Source organism: Pimephales promelas, chromosome 22, assembly GCF_988280905.1.
Source record: "Pimephales promelas chromosome 22, fPimPro1.hap1.1, whole genome shotgun sequence".
Classification (NCBI taxonomy): Eukaryota; Metazoa; Chordata; class Actinopteri; order Cypriniformes; family Leuciscidae; genus Pimephales; species Pimephales promelas.
This window is the reverse complement of record NC_142790.1, coordinates 2,403,701-2,426,760: the sequence shown is the minus strand read 5'-3', so window position 1 is coordinate 2,426,760 and position 23,060 is coordinate 2,403,701. Positions and strand designations below refer to the sequence as shown.

At 40.2% G+C, this 23,060-nt stretch overlaps 1 protein-coding gene across 7 annotated transcripts in view; it reads left to right on the top strand.

The window, feature by feature from the left end:
• The window catches only part of pard3aa (par-3 family cell polarity regulator alpha, a), a 516,002-nt gene that overhangs the window by 188,018 nt on the left and 304,924 nt on the right, over positions 1–23,060 (top strand). For all 7 annotated transcript variants that reach the window (XM_089125821.1, XM_089125818.1, XM_089125820.1 and 4 more), the window contains exon 4: positions 20,291–20,457. In XM_089125821.1, the coding sequence (XP_088981947.1) occupies positions 20,291–20,457 (167 nt within the window). The remainder of the gene's footprint in view (positions 1–20,290; positions 20,458–23,060) is intronic.

Sequence of the window (23,060 nt, the reverse complement as noted above, 5' to 3'; positions counted from 1 at the left end):
GATGTAAATGACCCGCCTGATCTGCTTTGGTATCAGAGATGTCTTTTGTAAGTGTTTGTCCAGCAATACTGCACACTAGAGACTAGCCTCGGGGGTGTTTCCAATCTGACGTCCGGCTGACGCAGTGACAGTCGGATATGGTGATGTTTAACAGAGGCTTCCCCGATGACACACCGGATCCTCAGCCATTAGGAGATTGCCTGCGGGGTGAAGTGCAGACACCTGCGGCCAGGACAGCTTTATATAATCAATTTGTTTTGTGGCCGGCCGCTCCCTCGCTTGCTCTTAAGCTGTGGTCTGGTAGAAGTCATTAGGAGGACATGTAAGGACATGAACGCCACGCAGTGACAATATTATCTGTGAAAGACAAACTAATTTAACATTCTAGCTAGATATTGACATTATTTGAAGATGTTGGGTCTCAAGTATCGATCGCACATGAAACATTAGAACAGCAACTGTATTTTAAATTGCTAATTTTTACGTCACTAGATTTCCTCCCTTTGCCCAGTCTTTCAGAACCTCTTCTTCTCGTTCTGGTCCAAAGGCTTTGACATCATCTTACGTTCTTCTAACACCAGCAGCAGAATCAGTGTGCTGAACGTGTGTGTGATTGCCCATCTGTTTAGTGTTTTGTTTTTGTGATTGTGTCATTTGCACTGCGAGTTTCTCACCATAGGTCCAACCATCACGTCTCCTCATGCTAATCAGGCTAGCCCTCAAACGTGCCGAACAGACCCTGAAATGCCCTGAAACCACCCGCTCATATCAAGCTGCATGCCACTGGAAGTTCACAGCGACGTCTGGCTCTTTGTCATTGAAGTGTCTTTGGGGGGGGGAGCGTGTTGGAGCAGTGGTTTATTAGCTGTGTCATCTCCTCATCACACCACCTAGTCCCGTTAGTGACAGCAACACAGACCTCGGCACTGGGGTGGGCGGAGCCTCGGCACTGGAGTGGGCGGAGCCTTGGCACTGGAGTGGGCGGGACCTCGACACTGGAGTGGGTGGGGCCTCGACACTGGAGTGGGCGGGGCCTCGGCACTGGGGTGGGCAGAGCCTCAGCACTGGAGTGGGCGGGGCCTCGACACTGGAGTGGGCGGGAAGCTTGCCTAATTCACACTATTAGTCAGAGAACTATAAAAGTGCCACAATTTCATCTAAAGCTCATTATGGCTGATAATTGTCACCATTTATACTGTAAAACAGGGGAAACAATTATTTAATGAGTTGTGACAACTGCAGAGGGACTGGTTTACTATCGAATTTACCGCATTTTAAAGTAAAACAGCAGAGTAAAACAGCGAAGGGAAAGTCTAGTTTGTGGGATTTTGGATAATATTTATAAATTTGATATTGGTTCCAGATTGTAATCTGTACTGTAGCGCTTCGATTGTTATCGCAGTATTGAATTATTAGCGTATTCGTATACCATGGAATTTCAAAGAATACTGTACATCCATATAATTTTATCTTTCATTATTAAATATGTAATTGTGCATGCTCATTTTTGCCTATTTTGTAAATTAAGATTACCTTAAGCTAACACTCATTAAAGTTAAACACTAATAATTCAATTACACTGTTAAATGTAGTATTCAACAAATGTTCAAATGAACATCCATTTTCCATACTTCCGCACATTATTATAATACTGTGATCCATAAATTCACGTTTAGCTTTTGAAATGATTGATTTTAGTTTTTAGTGTTTTATACAAGTTTAAGTTTAGCCAGTTTGTCGTTATCGTTAGCCATATCACACTGTAAACAATGCTGGGTTGTTTGAACCCAAGTTTGGGTCAAATATGGACAAACCCAAATGTTGGGTTGAAAATGTCATTTCAAATATTAACCTAATACTTTCACTTTCAACTTGCATTTTTTACCCAACATTTGGTTTTTGTCCATATTTGACACAAATTTGGGTTGAAACAACCCAGCATGTTTTAATAATTATAAGCTAATTGATATCAGCCTGCATTTTAATATCAATATATATATATATATATATATATTACATTTTTGTTGTACAATCTGATTAGATTAGCCATGACCAGATCATTTACAAATTTTACAAATTAATAATTAATAACAAATGATTCTGCTATATATATATATATATATATATATATATATATATATATATATATATCCAACCTTACTTGGATTCATAAGAGTACACTCATGTAAACTGTTTACAATATAGCAAATTTCACGTGATTGATTGTTATATTGTTAAAAATGTCATTTATATTATCACCATACATTAACGTGTACGAGTTTAATGTACAATAAACTCCATTACATGAGGAATGTCTCTAACTAGGCAGATGTTGGTCAATGATGGACCAAAGCAAACTACAAAAAGCTCATACAAGAAGTTCTGAAGATAACACACACACACACACACACACACACACATGTATGTAGCAAATCTCAACTGCTTGATTGCTTGTGTTCAAGTCTCATGAGTCATAGGCAAGATATTATAAATATCAACATCATTTAACAACTGACATTTTTTCTTAATCTCTATAAAAGCGTCTTGTTTTGTCTGCTATAATCCGTTTAAAGCATTGTTGTGTTCTTATCCAAAGTTATTCTGCACTACACTCTTTCTCTCTGCATGTTTCCACCTCCATTCAGCTTCTCCTCCCTCTTGTCCTCCTCAGCACTAACATGCTAAGTCAACGTGTGCGAAAGAAACAGACAGAATCAGCTCAAAGTGCATCAGTGTGTGTGTGTGTGTGTGTGTGTAGCACCTGCTCAGCTCTTCAACAGAGACACGTGGAAGATCATTAGCAATGTCACCGTCATCTGCATTCATGGGGCACGATGCATTTCTAGTCCTTAATTCAAAGACTGACTACAAAGCCAAGTTCACTTCAGTGGGATCAACTTTGTGAATACAAACTAAGGCGGGATCGCTTGAGCTCTGCTGATTCCCATGCTGCTGTCAGAATAAAACACCCTCATGATTTGTGCTTGCGTGTCGAGAGAAAACAGGCGCAAACGTCAAAACTCTGGAGTTCATTAGAGTTTACAGTGAACATGTCTACTCTGCTCTTTGAAAGTTTTCTACACATGTTGTCATGCGAGGATCAGAACCGGGGATCAGCTTAATCAGACCTCTCATTAATCTGCTAATGATCTGTGATTAGACTGAAGCACACGCATACACTCCGTTTCCTATTCAGTCTCGTTGCAGAAAATTGGCTTCCAAACTTTGTTTCTGCCATAAACATGACGTATTATACTTCAAAACACAGATTGACATGTAAATGGGCCGCACCGAGTCAGCAACATCTCTAGAGGTGTTTTGAGATATTTCAGAGAAGAGAAAGTGTCTTGATTTCCTCTAAATCAGCTTTTTGACAGCGTTCGAAGGCCGCGTGATTGTTACAGTTGTTTGTGATTTACTGGATAATGATGATTTTTAGAAATGTATTTTACTCATAATAAAATATTTAAGCGTTTGGCATAACTTGAATATATATATATATATATATATATATATATATATATACTAAAACTGTTAACTAAAACTGTTTGTTCATTAAAAAAAAATATAATATATATATATATATATATATATATATATATATATATATATATATATATATATATGTATTATATATTTTTTAATGAACATACAGTTTTAGTTAACGATAATAAAATACCCTGAACACAAATTCAATAAATTCTGTTGAAATGAAATACAAGATTTGGGATTGTGATGCTCGACAGGTGAAACTCGAAAATTTAGAATATTGTGCAAAAGTTTATTTATTTCAGTAATTCAACTTAAAAGGTGCCACTAATATATTAAATAGACTCATTACATGCAAAGTGAGATATTTTAAGTTTTAACAATATATTAGTTTCACCTTTAAGGGCCCTTTCATACCTACCCTGTTGGTCCGGACTTTCAGACTTTTTAGTTTGGTCCGAATCAAAATTACAGGTGTGAAACCTCCACGGTCTGGACCAAACAGATGAAGTTTGGTCCGGCGAAAAGAGGTAGTCTCGGTCCGGATCAAAATGAACAAAGGTTTGGTTCGTTTCTAGTGTGAGAGCATTTCTGTATGGTTCAGACTTTCAGACTTTTTACAGGAAGTTCTGGTGGTTCCCAAAAAGCCAAAAAAAAAAAAAAAAAACAGGTGGCAGAAGAAATGAGCCATGTAGCACACAGGAAGATGAGGAGACGAGGTTTTTAATTAAAGTATGGTCTGACGTAGTGATGTTGTACTCGAGTCTGGTCGTGTCTTGTTTTCTGCTTTCTCGGTCTCGAATCGGACTTTCTCCTTCAAAGACTCGGCCTTGACTCGGACTCGGCATTGGCGGTCTCGTCCCCATCACTAATAAATACTGTCCATTTTCTCACACAAACCGCTCGTTTCGTGTCTTAGGCCATCAATGTATACTTACATTTACGAGTCATTAAATCATGTTTAATTTGGACTTCTCTGTGCATGCTCTTTGAGGTGGTGACCATAGACCTCCATTATATGACTGACAGACAAGAACGGTTTGACCTAAAAATATCAAAAGTGAAAATACTGCAGAAACAAAGACACCTACATCTTGGATGCCCTTGAGGTAAGATAAAACATACCAAACATTAATTTCAAAGTGAACTATCCCTTTAAGACGTAAAGACGACTGCTCTAAACAATTCCCAATCTAGCTTAGTCTGTAGGCCTAACTTTTGATTATTAACTGGGGTGATATTAAATCATGAATATCAAAACTGATATGTCGGGACAAAATCTCTACTCGGACTTGCTTCCACAATGACTCGGTCTTGACTCGGACTCGACCCTTCAAAGACTAAGTCTTGACTCGGACTTGACCCTTCAAAGACTAAGTCTTGACTCGGACTCGACCCTTCAAAGACTAAGTCTTGACTCGGACTCGACCCTTCAAAGACTAAGTCTTGACTCGGACTCGACCCTTCAAAGACTCGGTCTTGACCCAGATTCGACTGTATTTGAAAACCAATGGACTCAGTCTCGACTCGGACTTGACCCTTCAAAGACTAAGTCTTGACTCGGACTTGACCCTTCAAAGACTAAGTCTTGACTCGGACTCGACCCTTCAAAGACTAAGTCTTGACTCGGACTCGACCCTTCAAAGACTAAGTCTTGACTCGGACTCGACCCTTCAAAGACTCTGTCTTGACTCGGACTCGACCCTTCAAAGACTAAGTCTTGACTCGGACTCGACCCTTCAAAGACTCGGTCTTGACTCAGATTCGACTGTATTTGAAAACCAATGGACTCAGTCTCGACTCGGACTTGACCCTTCAAAGACTAAGTCTTGACTCGGACTTGACCCTTCAAAGACTAAGTCTTGACTCGGACTCGACCCTTCAAAGACTAAGTCTTGACTCGGACTCGACCCTTCAAAGACTCGGTCTTGACTCAGATTCGACTGTATTTGAAAACCAATGGACTCAGTCTCGACTCGGACTTGACCCTTCAAAGACTAAGTCTTGACTCGGACTTGACCCTTCAAAGACTAAGTCTTGACTCGGACTCGACCCTTCAAAGACTAAGTCTTGACTCGGACTCGACCCTTCAAAGACTAAGTCTTGACTCGGACTCGACCCTTCAAAGACTCTGTCTTGACTCGGACTCGACCCTTCAAAGACTAAGTCTTGACTCGGACTCGACCCTTCAAAGACTCGGTCTTGACTCAGATTCGACTGTATTTGAAAACCAATGGACTCAGTCTCGACTCGGACTTGACCCTTCAAAGACTAAGTCTTGACTCGGACTTGACCCTTCAAATACTCGGTCTTGACTTGGACTCTCGGTACAGGCGGTCTCATCCCCATAACTAACGACTGCTCTAAACAATTCCCAATCTAGCTTAGTCTGAAGGCCTAACTGTTGATTATTAACTGGGGTGATATTAAATCATGAGTATCAAAACTGATATGTCGGGACAAAATCTCGAGTCGGACTTGCTTCCACAAAGACTCGGTCTTGACTCGGACTCGACTGTATTTGAAAACCAACGGACTCGGTCTCGACTCGGACTCGACCCTTCAAAGACTCGGTCTCGACTCGGACTCGACTGTATCTGAAAACCAACGGACTTGGTCTTGACTCGGACTCGACCCTTCAAAGACTTGGTCTTGACTCGGTCTCGACTGTATCTGAAAACCAACGGACTCGGTCTTGACTCGGACTCGACCCTTCAAATACTCGGTCTTGACTCGGACTCGACTGTATCTGAAAACCAACGGACTCGGTCTCGACACGGACTCGACCCTTCAAAGACTCGGTCTTGACTCGGTCTCGACTGTATCTGAAAACCAATGGACTCAGTCTCGACTCGGACTCGACCCTTCAAAGACTCGGTCTTGACTCGGTCTCGACTGTATCTGAAAACCAACGGACTCGGTCTTGACTCGGACTCGACCCTTCAAATACTCGGTCTTGACTCGGACTCGACTGTATCTGAAAACCAACGGACTCAGTCTCGACTCGGACTCGACCCTTCAAATACTCGGTCTTGACTCGGTCTCGACTGTATCTGAAAACCAACGGACTCAGTCTCGACTCGGACTCGACCCTTCAAAGACTCGGTCTTGACTCGGTCTCGACTGTAATTGAAAACCAACGGACTCGGTCTCGACTCGGACTCGACCCTTCAAAGACTCGGTCTTGACTCGGTCTCGACTGTATCTGAAAACCAACGGACTCGGTCTTGACTCGGACTCGACCATTCAAAGACTCGGTCTTGACTCGGACTCGACTGTATCTGAAAACCAATGGACTCAGTCTCGACTCGGACTCGACCATTCAAAGACTCGGTCTTGACTCGGTCTCGACTGTATTTGAAAACCAACGGACTCGGTCTTGACTCGGACTCGACCCTTCAAAGACTCGGTCTTGACTCGGTCTCGACTGTATCTGAAAACCAACGGACTCGGTCTTGACTCGGACTCGACCCTTCAAAGACTCGATCTTGACTCGGTCTCGACTGTATCTGAAAACCAACGGACTCGGTCTTGACTCGGACTCGACCCTTCAAATACTCGGTCTTGACTCGGACTCGACTGTATCTGAAAACCAATGGACTCAGTCTCGACTCGGACTTGACCCTTCAAATACTCGGTCTTGACTCGGTCTCGACTGTATTTGAAAACCAACGGACTCGGTCTTGACTCGGACTCGACCATTTAAAGACTCGGTCTTGACTCGGACTCGACTGTATCTGAAAACCAATGGACTCAGTCTCGACTCGGACTCGACCCTTCAAATACTCGGTCTTGACTCGGTCTCGACTGTATTTGAAAACCAACGGACTCGGTCTCGACTCGGACTCGACCCTTCAAATACTCGGTCTTGACTCGGTCTCGACTGTATTTGAAAACCAACGGACTCGGTCTCGACTCGGACTCGACCCTTCAAAGACTCGGTCTTGACTCGGTCTCGACTGTATCTGAAAACCAACGGACTCGGTCTTGACTCGGACTCGACCCTTCAAAGACTCGGTCTCGACTCGGACTCGGCATAGGCGGTCTCGACCCCATCACTAGTCTGATGACATAATAAGAAGTCAACTTGTAGTCTTCTCCTCCTTTCCTGCCGGCGACGATAAAATGTTTGCATGACAAGGACGTTCATTTGGTGAATGTGAACTAGCCTTGTGTATAGTTGGTGCTGCAGGTAATTATGCCATAAAAATAACGATATAGTTGCAACGAAATGCGTCTGTTCGTTCATGTTGTCAAAGTTACCCACCAAATCAACACATTCTCATCCCAAGACGTCATCTAACTGATGCTTTTGACCATACGTCAACATCCAACGTTTTAGGGCACCCTTTAACGTCAGTTAAAGTTCTAGTGTGGAACTTTCTGAAGGTATAAAATGTATCAAAACACGAACTTTGGTTCGGACCTTGGGGCGGACTTTCAGGTGTGAAAACCTGTTCAATTTGAATTACTGAATAAATTAACTTCTGCACAATATTCTAAGTTTTTTTTTGGCACCAAAAGTTGAGGGGATGTTATCTTTGACCCCAGTATTTGGGTCCAATTGACCTGATTTCAAACTAACTCGTCTCTTACCAAAGATCTCATCCATTCCTCTCCGGCTAACGGAGTGTACAAGCATCCTGAGTGTGGGCTCAGTCTTCACATCATGGCTGGTCTTGTCAAGTGTTGTAAACTGGTGAGTTGATTTGCATGCGTGGCTGAGTCTGGGCAGCCGTAGCCTCGGGCACATCCTGGCATCAGCAAGTCTCAGGAACAGGGTTTTTGGAGCTCATGTCTGGAGGCTGTTTCGCTCTCTAACCACAAGCCACCTACGCAAAAAGACAAAAGAACAATGAGGACCAGAGGGATGTCACGTGTCAAGAGCACAAAACCACGATGAATACGGCAAAACAAGAGAAGTACGGCACTCTACAGATCACAGATCAGTGACCTTGTGTTTGAAATATGTCTTATGTCTTGTGTGTGAGGGAGAAATGGCAAGAGTAGGTGACTCAACCCACGTGTTGTCAACCTCGTAAGATGGAGCAGCCGTTACACATGAGAAAGTCCATGCAGACCTCGCTGGAATTTCCTGGGAGTCGATGTCTCGCCTGGGAAACTCTTAGTGCTGTTTGTTAATAACCCTCCCGTTTTATTATAGGTGAAGTCAGTCAGATCTTCACTGATACGCTTAAGAAGAAATAATGGGGCCAACAGATCATTAGGCCAGTGCTTTCTTTGGCTCTTGAATCGTTGCTTTGATCTTAAGGAAATATTTTTCCTTGACCATTTTGCGGTTGTTATTTTTGTCGAAGAAATGATTCAACAATGTTCCTGGTTTTAAAAAAAAACACCAGAAGAGGTTAACACTGCAATCTGGCAAAAATGTGTCTGTCGTTTAAAATAACGTATGAAGAGGAACTAAATACACCATGTGTGTATAAGACTTTCCCTCTCACTTTCGCTCTCGGAGGAGTGTGTTTGCCACTCACTGAATCAGGAGAATATTGTCTTTTTGGGCTTCTGATGTTTTTCTTGGCTTTTCTGACTGAAGTGTTCAGCAGTGATTGTGGATGCTAGAAGACATTATAAAAATAGTCTGAGTTGAGTTTAGTAAATGAAGTTTGACAGCAGTCTTTGTTTATTTTACTTCTGTTTAGGGACACACTTTAGTTCAGGGTCCAGTTCTCTTAAATAACGTGTTGCTTATTAGCAGGCACACAGACGCTAAAGGACGCCATGTGCGTAGTATTTCGACGAAATGTCATATGGCGTCACCTATATGACGCCAAAGGATGAGAATGCGTTGGCACAACCCATAGTGATCCAGTGTAGTTGTGCTTGACTGGGAGTCTCTGTGGGATACAGTACCTTTACGCTTGGTTTAGCGTGTCACAGTATGTAGTTCGGACATCGTTAGACACTGGAGACCCTAAAAATAATCGAAACGTCTGTTGAACTATTCAAATAGCAAACATGAAATGATGATCCACCCGAAATAAATGATGTAAGTGCTTTAACATTTTAGACTTTCTGATCCGCTATAGTACGGAGGTGTATTGCATTCACTTGAATAAAAAAAATCTACTCTGTTTTTCTGAATTAATGAGTTAATTTTTCATGAGAAAAAAAAAAATTGCTCCGTTTTTCTGAATTAACGAGTTAATTTTTCATGAGAAAAAAAATTGCTCTGTTTTTCTGAATTAATGAGTTAATTTTTCATGAGAAAATTTGTTTTGCTGTCTTTCTGAATTAATGAGTTAATTTTTCGTAAGAAAAAAAAAATTTGCTCTGTTTTTCTGAATTAACGAGTTAATTTTTCATGAGAAAAAAAATTGCTCTGTTTTTCTGAATTAATGAGGTAAATTTTCATGAGAAAAACGTTTTTGCTCTGTTTTTCTGAATTGATGAGTTAATTTTTCATGAGAAAATTTGTTTTGCTGTCTTTCTGAATTAATGAGTTAATTTTTCGTATAAGTTTTTGCTCTGTTTTTCTGAATTAACGAGTTATTTTTTCATGAGAAAAATTTTTTTTGCTCTGTTTTTCTGAATTAACGAGTTAATTTTTCAAGAGAAAAAAAATTGCTCTGTTTTTCTGAATTAACGAGTTAATTTTTCATGAGAAAAAAGTTTTTGCTCTGTTTTTCTGAATTGATGAGTTAATTTTTCATGAGAAAATTTGTTTTGCTGTCTTTCTGAATTAATGAGTTAATTTTTCGTGAGAAAAAAAGTTTTTGCTCTGTTTTTCTGAATTAACTCATTAATTCAGAAAAACAGAGCAAAAAAAAAATCCATGAAAAATAAACTCGTTAATTCAGAAAAACAGAGCAAAAACTTTTTTTCTCATGAAAAATTAACTCATTAATACAGAAAAACAGAGCAAAATATTTTTTTCTCATGAAAAATTAACTCATTAATACAGAAAAACAGAGCAAAAAAAAAAATTCAGTGAAAAATTAACTCATTAATTCAGAAGATTTTTAGATTTTTTTCTTCAAGAGAATGCAATACGCCTCCGTACTATAGTCTTCATTACTGTAAACATGTTTCAAATGAAGTATATTAATAGGACATTTTTGAAAATAACTGTTCATAATTAAATCTGTTGCATATTTCTTGAGCAAGTTAACTACTTATTTTGTGTGATATTGTATGGTTTCATGCTGAACAGTGACTTGGCATTAACACAACATCAAAGTCATGTTTCCTATCTTTCGCTGTTCCCCGTCACACACTCCTTCACCATTAGCTATAGAAACTTCAAGGGTGTAATCTCAGAACAGATTGAAACATTATCTCCTTCCAATTTACAACATCTGCTCATTAAACCAACGTCTGCGTGTCTGAACTAAGCATTTGTCTTTGTATTTGTACTTTTCCTCTGTGGGATTTATGTGTGTCCGCAGTACATGGATTTTCCCACCTCTCCCTCTTTCATTGTTTCTCCGTTCCTCTCTGCGCTTCCAAACATGTGGTTTTGACTAACACAGAGGAGTGGGCATTATTGTAATTGTCAGTTTCATAAGTAATCGACTGTAAGATCATATGAACAGCGTCTGCTGAGCTTTCTTGTGGTGTACAGTAAACGGCTAGAGGAGTTGGGGAAACGTTTTAGACAACAGTGGAGTTGAACATCGTCATCATTTTGTACGTTTTGTTCATATTTAAAGTTGTCTCTGTCACAGACTCACTTGTCTGACCTTTCCGTCCGATAACTCTGGCTTTTGTTTGGACAATCTCCACTCAGATTAAAGGAGATGTACACTTTTGCTGATAATTTACTCACCCCCATGTCATCCAAGATGTCCATGTCTTTCTTTCTTCAGTCGAAAAGAAATTAAGGTTTTTGATGAAAACATTCCAGGATTTTCTCCATATAATGGACTTCAATGGGAACCAAACGGTTCAAGGTCCAAATGAGAGTTTCAGTGCAGCTTCAAACGACACCAGACGATGAATAAGGGTCTTATCTCATGGGTTATGACTCGAAAAAAGATTTGTTTATTTTGATAAACGAGTTCGAACAGGAGAGTCACGAATGTGCATTACAGAACAGAGCAAGGCGAGCATTTGAGCTTATAAAACTTAAACTTTGTTATTTATTTATTAAATGAGCGATCGTTTCGCTTGATAAGACCCTTATTCATCGTCTGGAATCGTTAAAAGCCCTTTGAACAGTTTGCACTGAAACTGCCTTTTGGACCTTGAACCGTTTGGTTCCCATTGAAGTCCATTATATGGAGAAAATCCTGGAATGTTTTCATCAAAAGCCTTAATTTCTTTTCGACTGAAGAAAGACGTGGACATCTTGGATGACATGGGGGTGAGTAAATTATCAGCAAAAGATTTTAACTATTTAGTATGTGAATATATTTTCAGCATCATTAGTCTTCAGTGTCACATGATCCTTCAGAAATCATTTTAATCCACTGATTTGATGCTCAAAAACATTGTCTGATTATTATCAATGTTGAAAACAGTGATACATTTTGTTTTCCAGGACTCTTTGATGAATAGAAAGTCAATTCAAACAGCATTTATTTAATAATCTATAAATGTCTTTACTTCAAACTTTAAAAACAGTAGGATATATTCTTTAAAATACATATTTAGACACTTTTCATCATCAAACCTAAATAAACGTCATATTATTCTGCACTGAATATCCATTTCGCTCACAGACATGTTTGAGTATGCATGTGGAACGGTTCATGTTGACTTTGAATCGCATTGATTGGTTCTGTTTTGAAACGTCGTGAACGTAGCGTGTGTGTTTGACTGACAGAGCTCACGTCGAGGGAACGCTTCTGTGGTATTTACATGAGGAGAGCTGTGTGTAGATCCAGCTCAGCAGAAATGTTTGCTTAGCTGATTAGCTCTCCTCCAGGGACTTCTGTCCTCCTCTCCGCTGGCCCGCTGGTGACACTGGGTGTTGAGTTAATTGCTCTCCCCCGTACAGCTCTGATTGTTGTCCCAGCATGTGGGAAACGTCGACCCAGATGAGTCAGGATTCATTTCGTGAAGTCCAGGCTTGAGTTTCCTGTCCCTGTACCTTTATACACATACTCTTTCCACTTCATCCTTGCTTATATCAGTCCTCCTCCGTGTGTCTTTCTAAATCTAAATCTGGAGGCAGATCCTCCCAGCTCACTATGTGTTTCTTAACATTTGAGAAAGTGTGTGTCTGACTTCTGCTCAGTGAGGTTTCTAAATCTGAGGTTTTAAGTCCTCTTTTAAGATTCCTTTGCATTTCGACTTTGGTTAAACAGGTGCATTCACCATAAGAGTCACATGGAGATGTGATCGATTCCAGATCGCTTCAGATTCATTGAATATTTAACCTTGTGCTGACTTAACCTTAACATTGACTTACTGTGCGTCAGAAATAAGAGTCAACACTAAAGATTTGGGAAGCTGTGATATGTTTCCTTTAGTGATGCACCAATAATACAATTCTAGTTGAGACAGATATGGCAATATTTTTATCATTAAATGGATGAAATTATATGCAATTTTTTTCAACAACAACAAAAAAAATATTAAAAACCAAAATCAATCTCTTCAAATGTGACAAGTAAGTATGTGCATCACAGCAATATAATGTACAGAATCAAAGTATGTTTTTTTTTTATTTTATTTAGTGCATTATTTCATATTATTTTGGAATATTTGTTTTTAAATATTTAATTTAAATCAGTTTTAAATGATGAAAAAGGTAATCGAAATGTTAACATAAAAAAAATTAACATATGCAATTAAATATCGAGTATTGGCTGATATGAAAATTGTGCATCCCCAGATTCCTCCAAATGTCTTGATTAATATAGTTCAATAAAATTAAATCCATAAAAAAACATTTCCGTCAACTAAAATAAAATAATCGTTTACTGAAATAAAAATAAAAATAAAATTATGTACCATATTTTTCAGCTAGTTGCCAAAACAACATTTCTCAACTTGATGTACTTAATTAACTAAAACTAATAAAAATGCTATATATATATATATATATATATATATATATATATATTAAATGACTACAATTAACATAATTAATAAAACCTTTAAAATAAACTTAAAATGAAAAATACACATAAAAAAATATCTTATCTCAACAATCCTATAAAATAACACTGCTGGAGAGACAAGCAGAAACCAAAAAATTGAAATGATAATTGATAGTCCGGAAATGTCTCTCTGTACTCGACTCCCCTTATCTTTCAATCTCATCAGTTTTTTTTTTCTAATCGCCACTCTCTCACTTTTACATCTCCAGACTGGAACCTCTCACACTCCACCGTGTGGAAACACACAGAGTCGCAATGCTCCAGTGCTCAAGCAGGACACACACTCTTTCTCTACATCTGCTCTAAATCCTCCCCGCGTGTCCTCGTTCTTCCCTGGAGAAAACAAATCCACACAGTATACAAAACTGACACTCTGCCTTATTCAGATCCGCTCGTGATTAGCTGCCTCTAAATTGAGCGTTACCCCACTATTCAGCGGGTGACAGTCCTCTCAAGTCTTGCTATTTGAACAAATTCCAAGATATTCCTTTTTAAACACATTTCCAGTGTCCCAGTGCAATAAAAAGTCTATTTTTACAAAGTTAAAGGAGTAGTTCACTTTAAAAAAAAACTTTTGCTGATAATTTACTCACCCCCATGTCATCCAAGATGTCCACGTCTTTATTTCTTCAGTCGAAAAGAAATTAAGGTTTTTGATGAAAACGTTCCAGGATTTTCTCCATATAATGGACTTCAATGGGAACCAAACGGTTCAAGGTCCAAAAGACAGTTTCAGTGCAAACTGTTCAAAGGGCTTTAAACGATTCCAGACGATGATTAAGGGTCTTATCAAGCGAAATGAATAATGAATAAATAACAATGTTTCAGTTTTAAAAGCTCAATGGTTGCTCTGTTCTGTGTGACTCTCCTGTTCAAACTCGTTCATCAAAATGAATGAATCTTTTCCCGAGTCAGGTTGTTTGTTTTGTTCTTTGAATGAACCAAATGACTCGTTCATTTTGATGTTCGTTTGCACTGAAAGTGTCTTTTGGACCTTGAACCGTTTGGTTCCCATTGAAGTCCATTATATGGAGAAAAATCCTGGAATGTTTTCATCAAAAAACCTTAATTTATTTCGACTGAAGAAAGAAAGACATGGACATCTTGGATGACATGGGGGTGAGTAAATTATCAGCAAATTTATTTCAAAAGTGAACTGCTCCTTTAAGCTACCTCCTTTTGTGCCCCGTTGGCGAATGCAAATGTAGGTTGAGATATAGTCGAAGAGGTCCCTGCCTAAGCCTCCAGAGATATCAATATGGATGCTCTGGTGACACTTGACTCTTTAAAAAGAGTTCCAGCAAAGACATTATTTCATATTTTATTAACTCAACCCTTTCAATTAGACTCTGCTGGCCAGTCCTCGAAGCAACGAATAGTTATCCATCAGAAAACCAAGGTCGTGTTGGTAACATCCATACAATTATGCCTGGTTTAGCCAATCATTTCATTTGCAACATATGAAAGGCGACAGAAGGGGGAAAAGATGAAATGGGAATTACCTGTTCTTCATCTTCCACAGCCTGATCAGTATTCCTCAGCGTTCCCCGTCCTCTCCATTACACTACTGGCAGCCAGTCAGGGACACTTTCCTTTGGCAGGTAAGCGGCCCGCAAGGACAAAATGGACACACGGGCAATTTAAATGATTGGAAGCAGTAAGTAATATATTAGAGAGCCCTGTGTTTGAAAAGTCCGAAGTAAATTGCATGTTATTAGTGCCAACTCAGCGATGCAGAAAACACAAGGTTTATAGAGGAACGAGTTAAAGTTAGAGATGAGTCGTAACTCGTAAAGGTCGTGATTGTGGTGCATACCAGGGAATATTCTCCCTCGATTACAGACTAATCCACCAATCTCGGCCCTCGACGAGAGGCGGTGGTTTAGAGATGTAAATATGATGTCTGAGAGGGCGTCCCTGGTGAGTTCAACGCCGTCTTTGGTGTCTCGGTTATTTGCAGGCCTGTGTTTCCCCCTCTATTCATAATCCTCCATGGAGAGCTGGAATTGGTGCTTGGTCTCATTAGAGGGCCTGGTCATACCCCTAACACACCTGAGATCGATGGGTACAGGCCTTTAAGTGGTCGTCTCGGTTATTAAACGCAGGGGAAGCCAATTTCTGGCCGAGGAAAGCTAATCCGATCACACATTAGGAACCCATATAGGCTGGAGAGGGATGAAACGGGGTCGTGTGTCCTCCATGTGTACTCACTAGATGGGCTGTTCAACAAAAGCCATGTTGTTAGAGCAGCATCACATGCTTTCTGCAATCCATGCTCTCATTGTACTTCTAAAAATGGCTGGTTTAAAAAAAAATCGCAGACATTTTTTCCTGTTAAAGTTTGCAGAGATATTTTAAACTTTCCACCCCAGTATCGTTTGTGCATGAGAAAGCGGGTTGATTGTATTGATAGAGGAGTCAAATGACACACTTTTGGCTTAAAGGAGTAGTTCACTTTTCAAAAAACGTTTGCTGATAATTTACTCACCCCCATGTCATCCAAGATGTCCATGTCTTTCTTTCTTCAGTCGAAAAGAAATTAAGGTTTTTGATGAAAACATTCCAGGATTTTTCTCCATATAATGGACTTCAATGGGAACCAAACGGTTCATGGTCCAAATGAGAGTTTCATTGCAGCTTCAAAGGGCTTTAAACGACACTAGACGATGAATAAGGGTTTTATCAAGGACCCTTCGAGTCGTGACTCGAAAAAAGATTCATTCATTTTGATGAACGAGTTCGAACAGGAGAGTCACAAACGCGCATCACAGAACAGAGCAAGGCGAGCATTTGAGCTTATAAAACTTAAACTTTGTTATTCATTTTTTAAATGACCAATCGTTTCGCTTGATGATAAGACACTTATTCATCGCCTGGTGTCGTTTAAAGCCGTTTGAAGCTGCACTGAAACTCTTATTTGGACCTTGAACCGTTTGGTTCCCAATGAAGTCCATTATATGGAGAAAAATCCTGGAATGTTTTCATCAAAAACCTTCATTTCTTTTCGACTGAAGAAAGAATGACATCAGCAAAAGTATTTTTGAGTATATTCTCGTTTTTTTTTTTCAGTATTCGAGTAACTGATATTTTTGTCTTTGGATGTGAAAAGTTGAAGACTAAATTAGCAGAACATCTTTGAGTTGCATTAATTACGCCAGGAAAAGAGAAATATTTACCCGTATTGAGCGGATTAGTGTAATAATGCAACATGTTGCTGATGAGCATGTGGTTTGATTCTCTTCAAAGATTCTGTGATTAGATTCTTAAAAAAAAAATTAAATAAGGATATGAACATATGAGCAAGCACCTGCTCCCAGAATATATTCAAAGACATCTGTGGTCAAATTAGGAAGTTTGGAACCAAAAAAATACAATAAAAAGACCTCAAATTGGACAGAAAAGTATGAGGTTTGTTGAGAAGTTCCACATTTGTTCAAAATCAAAACATTTCCGGACTTTCTCTGTAATGGGTTCCACTGACATATTTTGGCTTCCTTCATATTTCTGCATTGATGTTACGATTTGGCCGAGTTCATCAACCCTGTCACATTCAATAAAACGCAATTTTTGCCTTTGTTGCATTGTTCTCTGAAAGCCACATTAGTTCCCGCTCCCATTATCTGCAATCCGCATGTCACTTCTTGTTTGACGTTAGTAACATGTAATGTAATTTTATGGAGGCCGAGACAACGTATTTGGATGTTATTTGATCTTTTATTTTTTTCTTCTTCTTGAGACCCATCTCTGTGCGTTTCGAGCCGTCTTGGCCTTAAGCTAATTATCGAGTGTAATCACAGACACAGGTTAGAGTTATACAGTTACACTTCGGCTGAGGGGCCTCGTCATTAGAGCCGTGAACTGAACGTGAACTGAACACCGACAAAAGGAAGTGTATTAAAAATCATTATTGAGTTCAGTTCCTAATTGAATAATAGGCCCTCCCTTGGTCTGGCGAGTGTTTTTTACGGCCTCAGGCTATTCGGATTTCACGGTACTGTTTTCATAGGGACCTCATGTGGTGAGTTGTGGCCTGACCGAAATATTCTATGTCTGTAAAATTGTGACTTTCTGTAAGCTGCATATGCATGCGCACGCTATCAGATGGTAGTCGCAATATGGGCATATGCTGTGGCAGGACGTTGTCGAGGGATGACAGGTGGTTGCTGGGACATTTGCATAATTATGGATGTACCACATACACTTGTAGCAAGTCATAAACCCAGAGACCAGAGAGCTGAGAAATTTCAAGCGCTCAGAGCTTCTGCCAGGTGGCGAGACACTAACAGTAAATCTGCCTGTCGACACGCAGACACAACTGCAGATGACATGTGAACGCTGACTGTGGCCAACGCATGCTACACACACTAGCAAGGGGAAAACAAAGGGAGGTTATTTATTCCCCTCGGGTCTGAAATGTCACCGTCTGTGGCTATTTTAATCTTAGCTTGTGTATTTTCTATGATATTCATAAAATGGAGAACTTTGTACTCTCATATCCATTATATTGCCAAGTGTGGTGATTCGCAATCTACATTTGCAGCTCGCCTTTTGCGTTCCCTGTAAAAAAGTATGTCAACATAAAGGCTTAAAATGACATGATGGCGACTGAGTTGAATTATAGGTGAACTTTTTCCTATGATGCGTTATACAAAATTGCCAATATTTCTAGAATCATATCGAGAAGCTCTCCGAGAATGTGGAGTCATTTGAATCATTCGTTCAACTGATTCATTAAAAAATTCTGATTAATTCAGGAACAAAATAAATTAGGGAGTTACTTAAATAATTCCTTCAACGGATTCATTCAAACACTTATTCGTTTAGTAATAATAAAACGAATTGGTACTTCTCAATTGGAAGGCTTCCTTAATAATCTTTTTAGTGTAGGCCTATTAGGCTGTGTTATGTATCCTGATTGAATTTATGATAAGTTAAATCTTATCGCCACAGAGTTAACCTTTCCAGACAGTACCGGAAAGCCTCTATCTCATTCACTTTACTTCTGTGGGCGTTACGCACAGCTCAATGTGGCCGCTTCAATTTACCTTTAATGAAGTCTAACCTTAGTATAATTGACAGAATTACAAAAAAAAAAAGATATTTTTCCAATGTCTAGACCCACTTTCGCCTCCAGAACTGCCTTAATTCTACGTGGCATTGATTCAACAAGCATTCTTTAGAAATGTTGGCCCATATTGATAGGATAGCATCTTGCAGTTGATGGAGATTTGTGGGATGCACATCCAGGGCACGAAGCTCCCGTTCCACCACATCCCAAAGATGCTCTATTGGGTTGAGATCTGGTGACTGTGGTGGCCATTTTACTACAGTCAACTCATTGACATGATCAAGAAACCAATTTGAAATGATTCCAGCTTTGTGACATGGTGCATTATCCTGCTGGAAGTAGCCATCAGAGGATGGGGACATGGTGGCCATAAAGGGATGGACATGGTCAGAAACAATGCTCAGGTAGGCCGTGGCATTTAAACGATGTCCAATTGGCCCAATTGGATCCATGTTCTCATTCAGTTTACACCAAATTCTGACTCAACCATCTGAATGTCTCAACAGAAATCGAGACTCATCAGACCAGGCAACATTTTTCCAGTCTTCAACTGTCCAATTTTGGGTAGCTCTTGCAAATTGTGGCCTCTTTTTTCTATTTGTAGTGGAGATGAGTGGTACCCGGTGGGGTCTTCTGCTTTTGTAGCCCATCCGCCTCAAGGTTGTGTGTGTTGTGTCTTCTTCACAAATGCTTTGCTGCATACCTCGGTTGTAACGAGTGGTTATTTCAGTCAAAGTTGCTCTTCTATCAGCTTGAATCAGTCGGCCCATTCTCCTCTGACCTCTCGCATCAACAAGGCATTTTGGCCCACAGGACTGCCGCATACTGGATGTTCATTCTTTGTAAACCCTAGAAATGGTTGTGTGTGAAAATCCCAGTAACTGAGCAGATTGTGAAATACTCAGACACCAACAACCATGCCACACATTTAAAATTGCTTAAATCACCTTTTTTTTCCATTCTGACATTCAGTTTGGAGTTCAGGAGATTGTCTTGACCAGGACCACACCCCTAAATGCACTGCAGCAACTGCCATGTGATTGGTTGATTAGATAATTGCATTCATGAGAAATTGAACAGGTGTTCCTAATAATCCTTTAGGTCAGTGTGTATATATATTATGGTTACAGTTATATTCATTGTAGGTGTATTATCAGGCATTTTATACATAATGCTTTAATAGTAAGTGTTATTAAAAAGCCCACGAGCAAAAGCCAGAGCAGCGATCTGAGCTGTGTGAGACGGGAAGAGTGAACCGGTATCTAACTAATCCCCCCCACCTGCCCTGCAGTTCAAACCCATTACAGCGCCGCAGCACAGGGACACCTCTGTCTCGCCTCGCTCATCTTCCTCGGAAGTGTGTGTGGTGTGCGCGTGCCACAGAACAAGCCCAGCTAAATGGTCCTATTGCCACCGCCTTTCTTTGCAATGCTCCAAGGAACTGGCTTTGTGTCAGACATAAATGTACTACTGTGTCCCTGTCACACTTTTGTGGCACTGAAAAGGGCCTTTCTGTTGGAAATCGAGCCGGGGTGTTGTGTTTGTTATCTGTGGTCATATGGGAAGGATGTCTTATTGCACTGTAGTGAAGAAACTCCAGTTTTTGGAGTGAGATGCATGAAAATATGCTGTTAACCAGATCTTTCTCTTCTCTCTGTTTCAGACATGCCCTTGCATGTGCGGCGTAGCAGTGATCCAACCCTGGTCGGTCTTCCCGAAGCCCAGCTTCAGCCAGAGGAACCGTCTCGTAAGAATCCCACACGCTGGTCCACCACGGCAGGGTTCATGAAAGCCAACGCCACCAGCAGAACCAGTAGTCTAGAGCAAAAGGTGAGTTTTGTTCTATTTTTATTGGAAGGCAACATAGAGAATATTAATTTAACTTTCTGAACTTGCTTGAAGTGCCACTGTTATGCTATTTTAAAGTTGCCTAATGTTGTTTGGGAGTCTCCATTTTCTCATAATATAAATTTGCACATCACCACATTTTCAATGATCCTCAAACGACTCGTCAGATGAATCAATCTCTCTAAATGCCTCCTTTCCGCGAGCTATTCAGCACAGCGTCTTCTCGACATGATGCTGTCCAGCATCCACAGGAATCTGCTGCCGGTTTGAGGTTCGAGTTTTCCCTGGTGTCAACGGGGGAAGTGGCTTCCCTCTACGCTATCTCACGACCAATTCGTACGAGTGATTCAAAAGTGGCTAGTTCGTACTAATTCATACGACCTCACTCGTACGAATTCGTACGATTTGTCTAAACCCACGTGACGGTTATGTTTAGGGGCGGGGTCAGGGGTAGGTCATTCGTACGAATTCATACGAATTGGCTAATTCATAAAATATGTACGATTTAGCAAAATCTTACTAATTCGTACGAGTGAGGTCGTACGAATTGTTACGAATTAGCCACCTCGTAAAATTCGTACGAATTCCCGTGAGATCGGGTTGCTTCCCTTTGCTCCGTCTGATTCATCTTGAGATACTCTAGATGACCAATGCCCCTGTTCGTTGTTGACCTGGAACTCGATTAAAAATGAATGCACGCAAGAAAATTTGTCCAGAGTTTTCCATCATCAATCAATGATACGTTCGGTGATGTGAGCTGCATTACATGCGGGATTGAAATGGTGGCTACAAAGAAAACTCAAAAGTTAACTTTGGTCATGGCTTGTTTAAAAAAAACGAAAACAATTTGACGTCCGTCACTGTCACAGTTTTCGTCTGAGGTCAAATTTGGTCGTTATTCGGCTGTCGGTGAACATGTCAAACTAACGATCAAAGACTTCAGATTTTAGTCCAGGATCAGAAGATTCTTTTAGGACTTGCAAAATTTGTCTCAGACGGCCAAAATCGCACAGTGTAAAGTCTAAGGTTAGGCCATGTGTCCACCAAAGCGTTTTTCCACGTGCCTGGCGTATGTTTTCAATTGTTTTCAATGGGAGCGCCGCGTTTTTTAAACGCCATGAGCGTACTGAGGCGCTGAGCGTTTTTTTCACGCTGAAGCGCCCGGCGTTTTTACTGGTCGCTGGGAGTTGAAAAATTTACAACATTGGATAAAACGCAGCGCTCATCACTGTCACTTTTTACCCAGCCGTCCAATCACAGTGGAGGAGGGGCGGGACTAATACCACACCGACCAACTGTCAACATTCAAACTGCTGCGGATATTCTGTATCATAGCAACGAAACGTCTCAACGGAAAAAAACGCCGCGCTGCCAAAACGCTCTCAAGCGCCCAATGCACGGCGTCTTCAGCAGAGCGTCTAGCGTTTTCAGCTGGCTAACGCACGGCCTTAGGATTTTTGTCTGGCACAAATCGAAGCAATTGGAGCATTTTTAGGACAACTGGTAAGAAGTGGTTCTCATTCATCTTGAGATACTCTAGATGACCATTGCCCCTGTTCGTTGTTGACCTGGAACTCTCTTGGTTATGGAACCATTAGTCTTTGCTGTAAGAAGAATGCGATCTGCTTTCTTTGTTTGTTGCTTCCCTCTTGATTGTGGCCTCGTTGCGATGGTCAATGCCTTGGGCTTTAAATGAATCAAAGAGAGGCATATTCTCCGTTTTCCTCTCTAGTCTCCCCAAGGCAACCAATGAAAAAGAGGCCAATTATCCTTACAAAATGGCTGCTCTTCTGCAGTGATGACAAGCCTTCAGTGCTTTGAAACAGCAATATTCCAAATTAAAAGAAGGGCAAAGGGGAGGGAGCGAGGGAAGATGGAGTACTCCGAATGTGACACCGCAACCCTCGATGAGATTAGCGCGTCTCATGCCGTTCACTAGTAATCCTGTTTAAAAGCACTTTGCTTGTCGGTTTCTTCCATAATCCAAACACCACACTCTTATTTTAGCGGAGCAGAAATATTAAGCTGTTATTTTTTACCTTTCGTTCTGCACCGGATCATTTATTTCTTGATTGTTTTTTTGGGGGGATTTCGTAAGAAAAGCTTGAGGTGTTTGGAAGGTCTGTTCATGGTTGATACTGTCAGATGACGATAAGCAACGGGGTGAATATAAATGTGCTCTATTTAGAGAACATAAAGGTGTTAGTTCACATTGAAGTAAGAATAGCTGGCGCTGAGAAGAAATGTAGCGTGTTTGCACCTTGGCTGATATATGCAGAAATAGTCCTTTTCAAAGACACTGTGGCTTTTTTTTTGGGATACATCTTACATATAACTTTTGATCATAGCTATCTCATTTTATTTGGCCACGACTTGCTGGTCTGGGGGTCAATAACTGTCCAAGATAAAGAAATATGTAGCCTAATTAATTTAAATAATATACTAACACCTAGTTTTTTGACATTTTACAACTAGAACTAACCTCGCCATGTTTATTTATTTAATCAAAACTATATATTGATCATATAAAAGATGTATACATTGCATTTTTATGTATTTATTGGCCAGAATGTGTGTTTTTACAA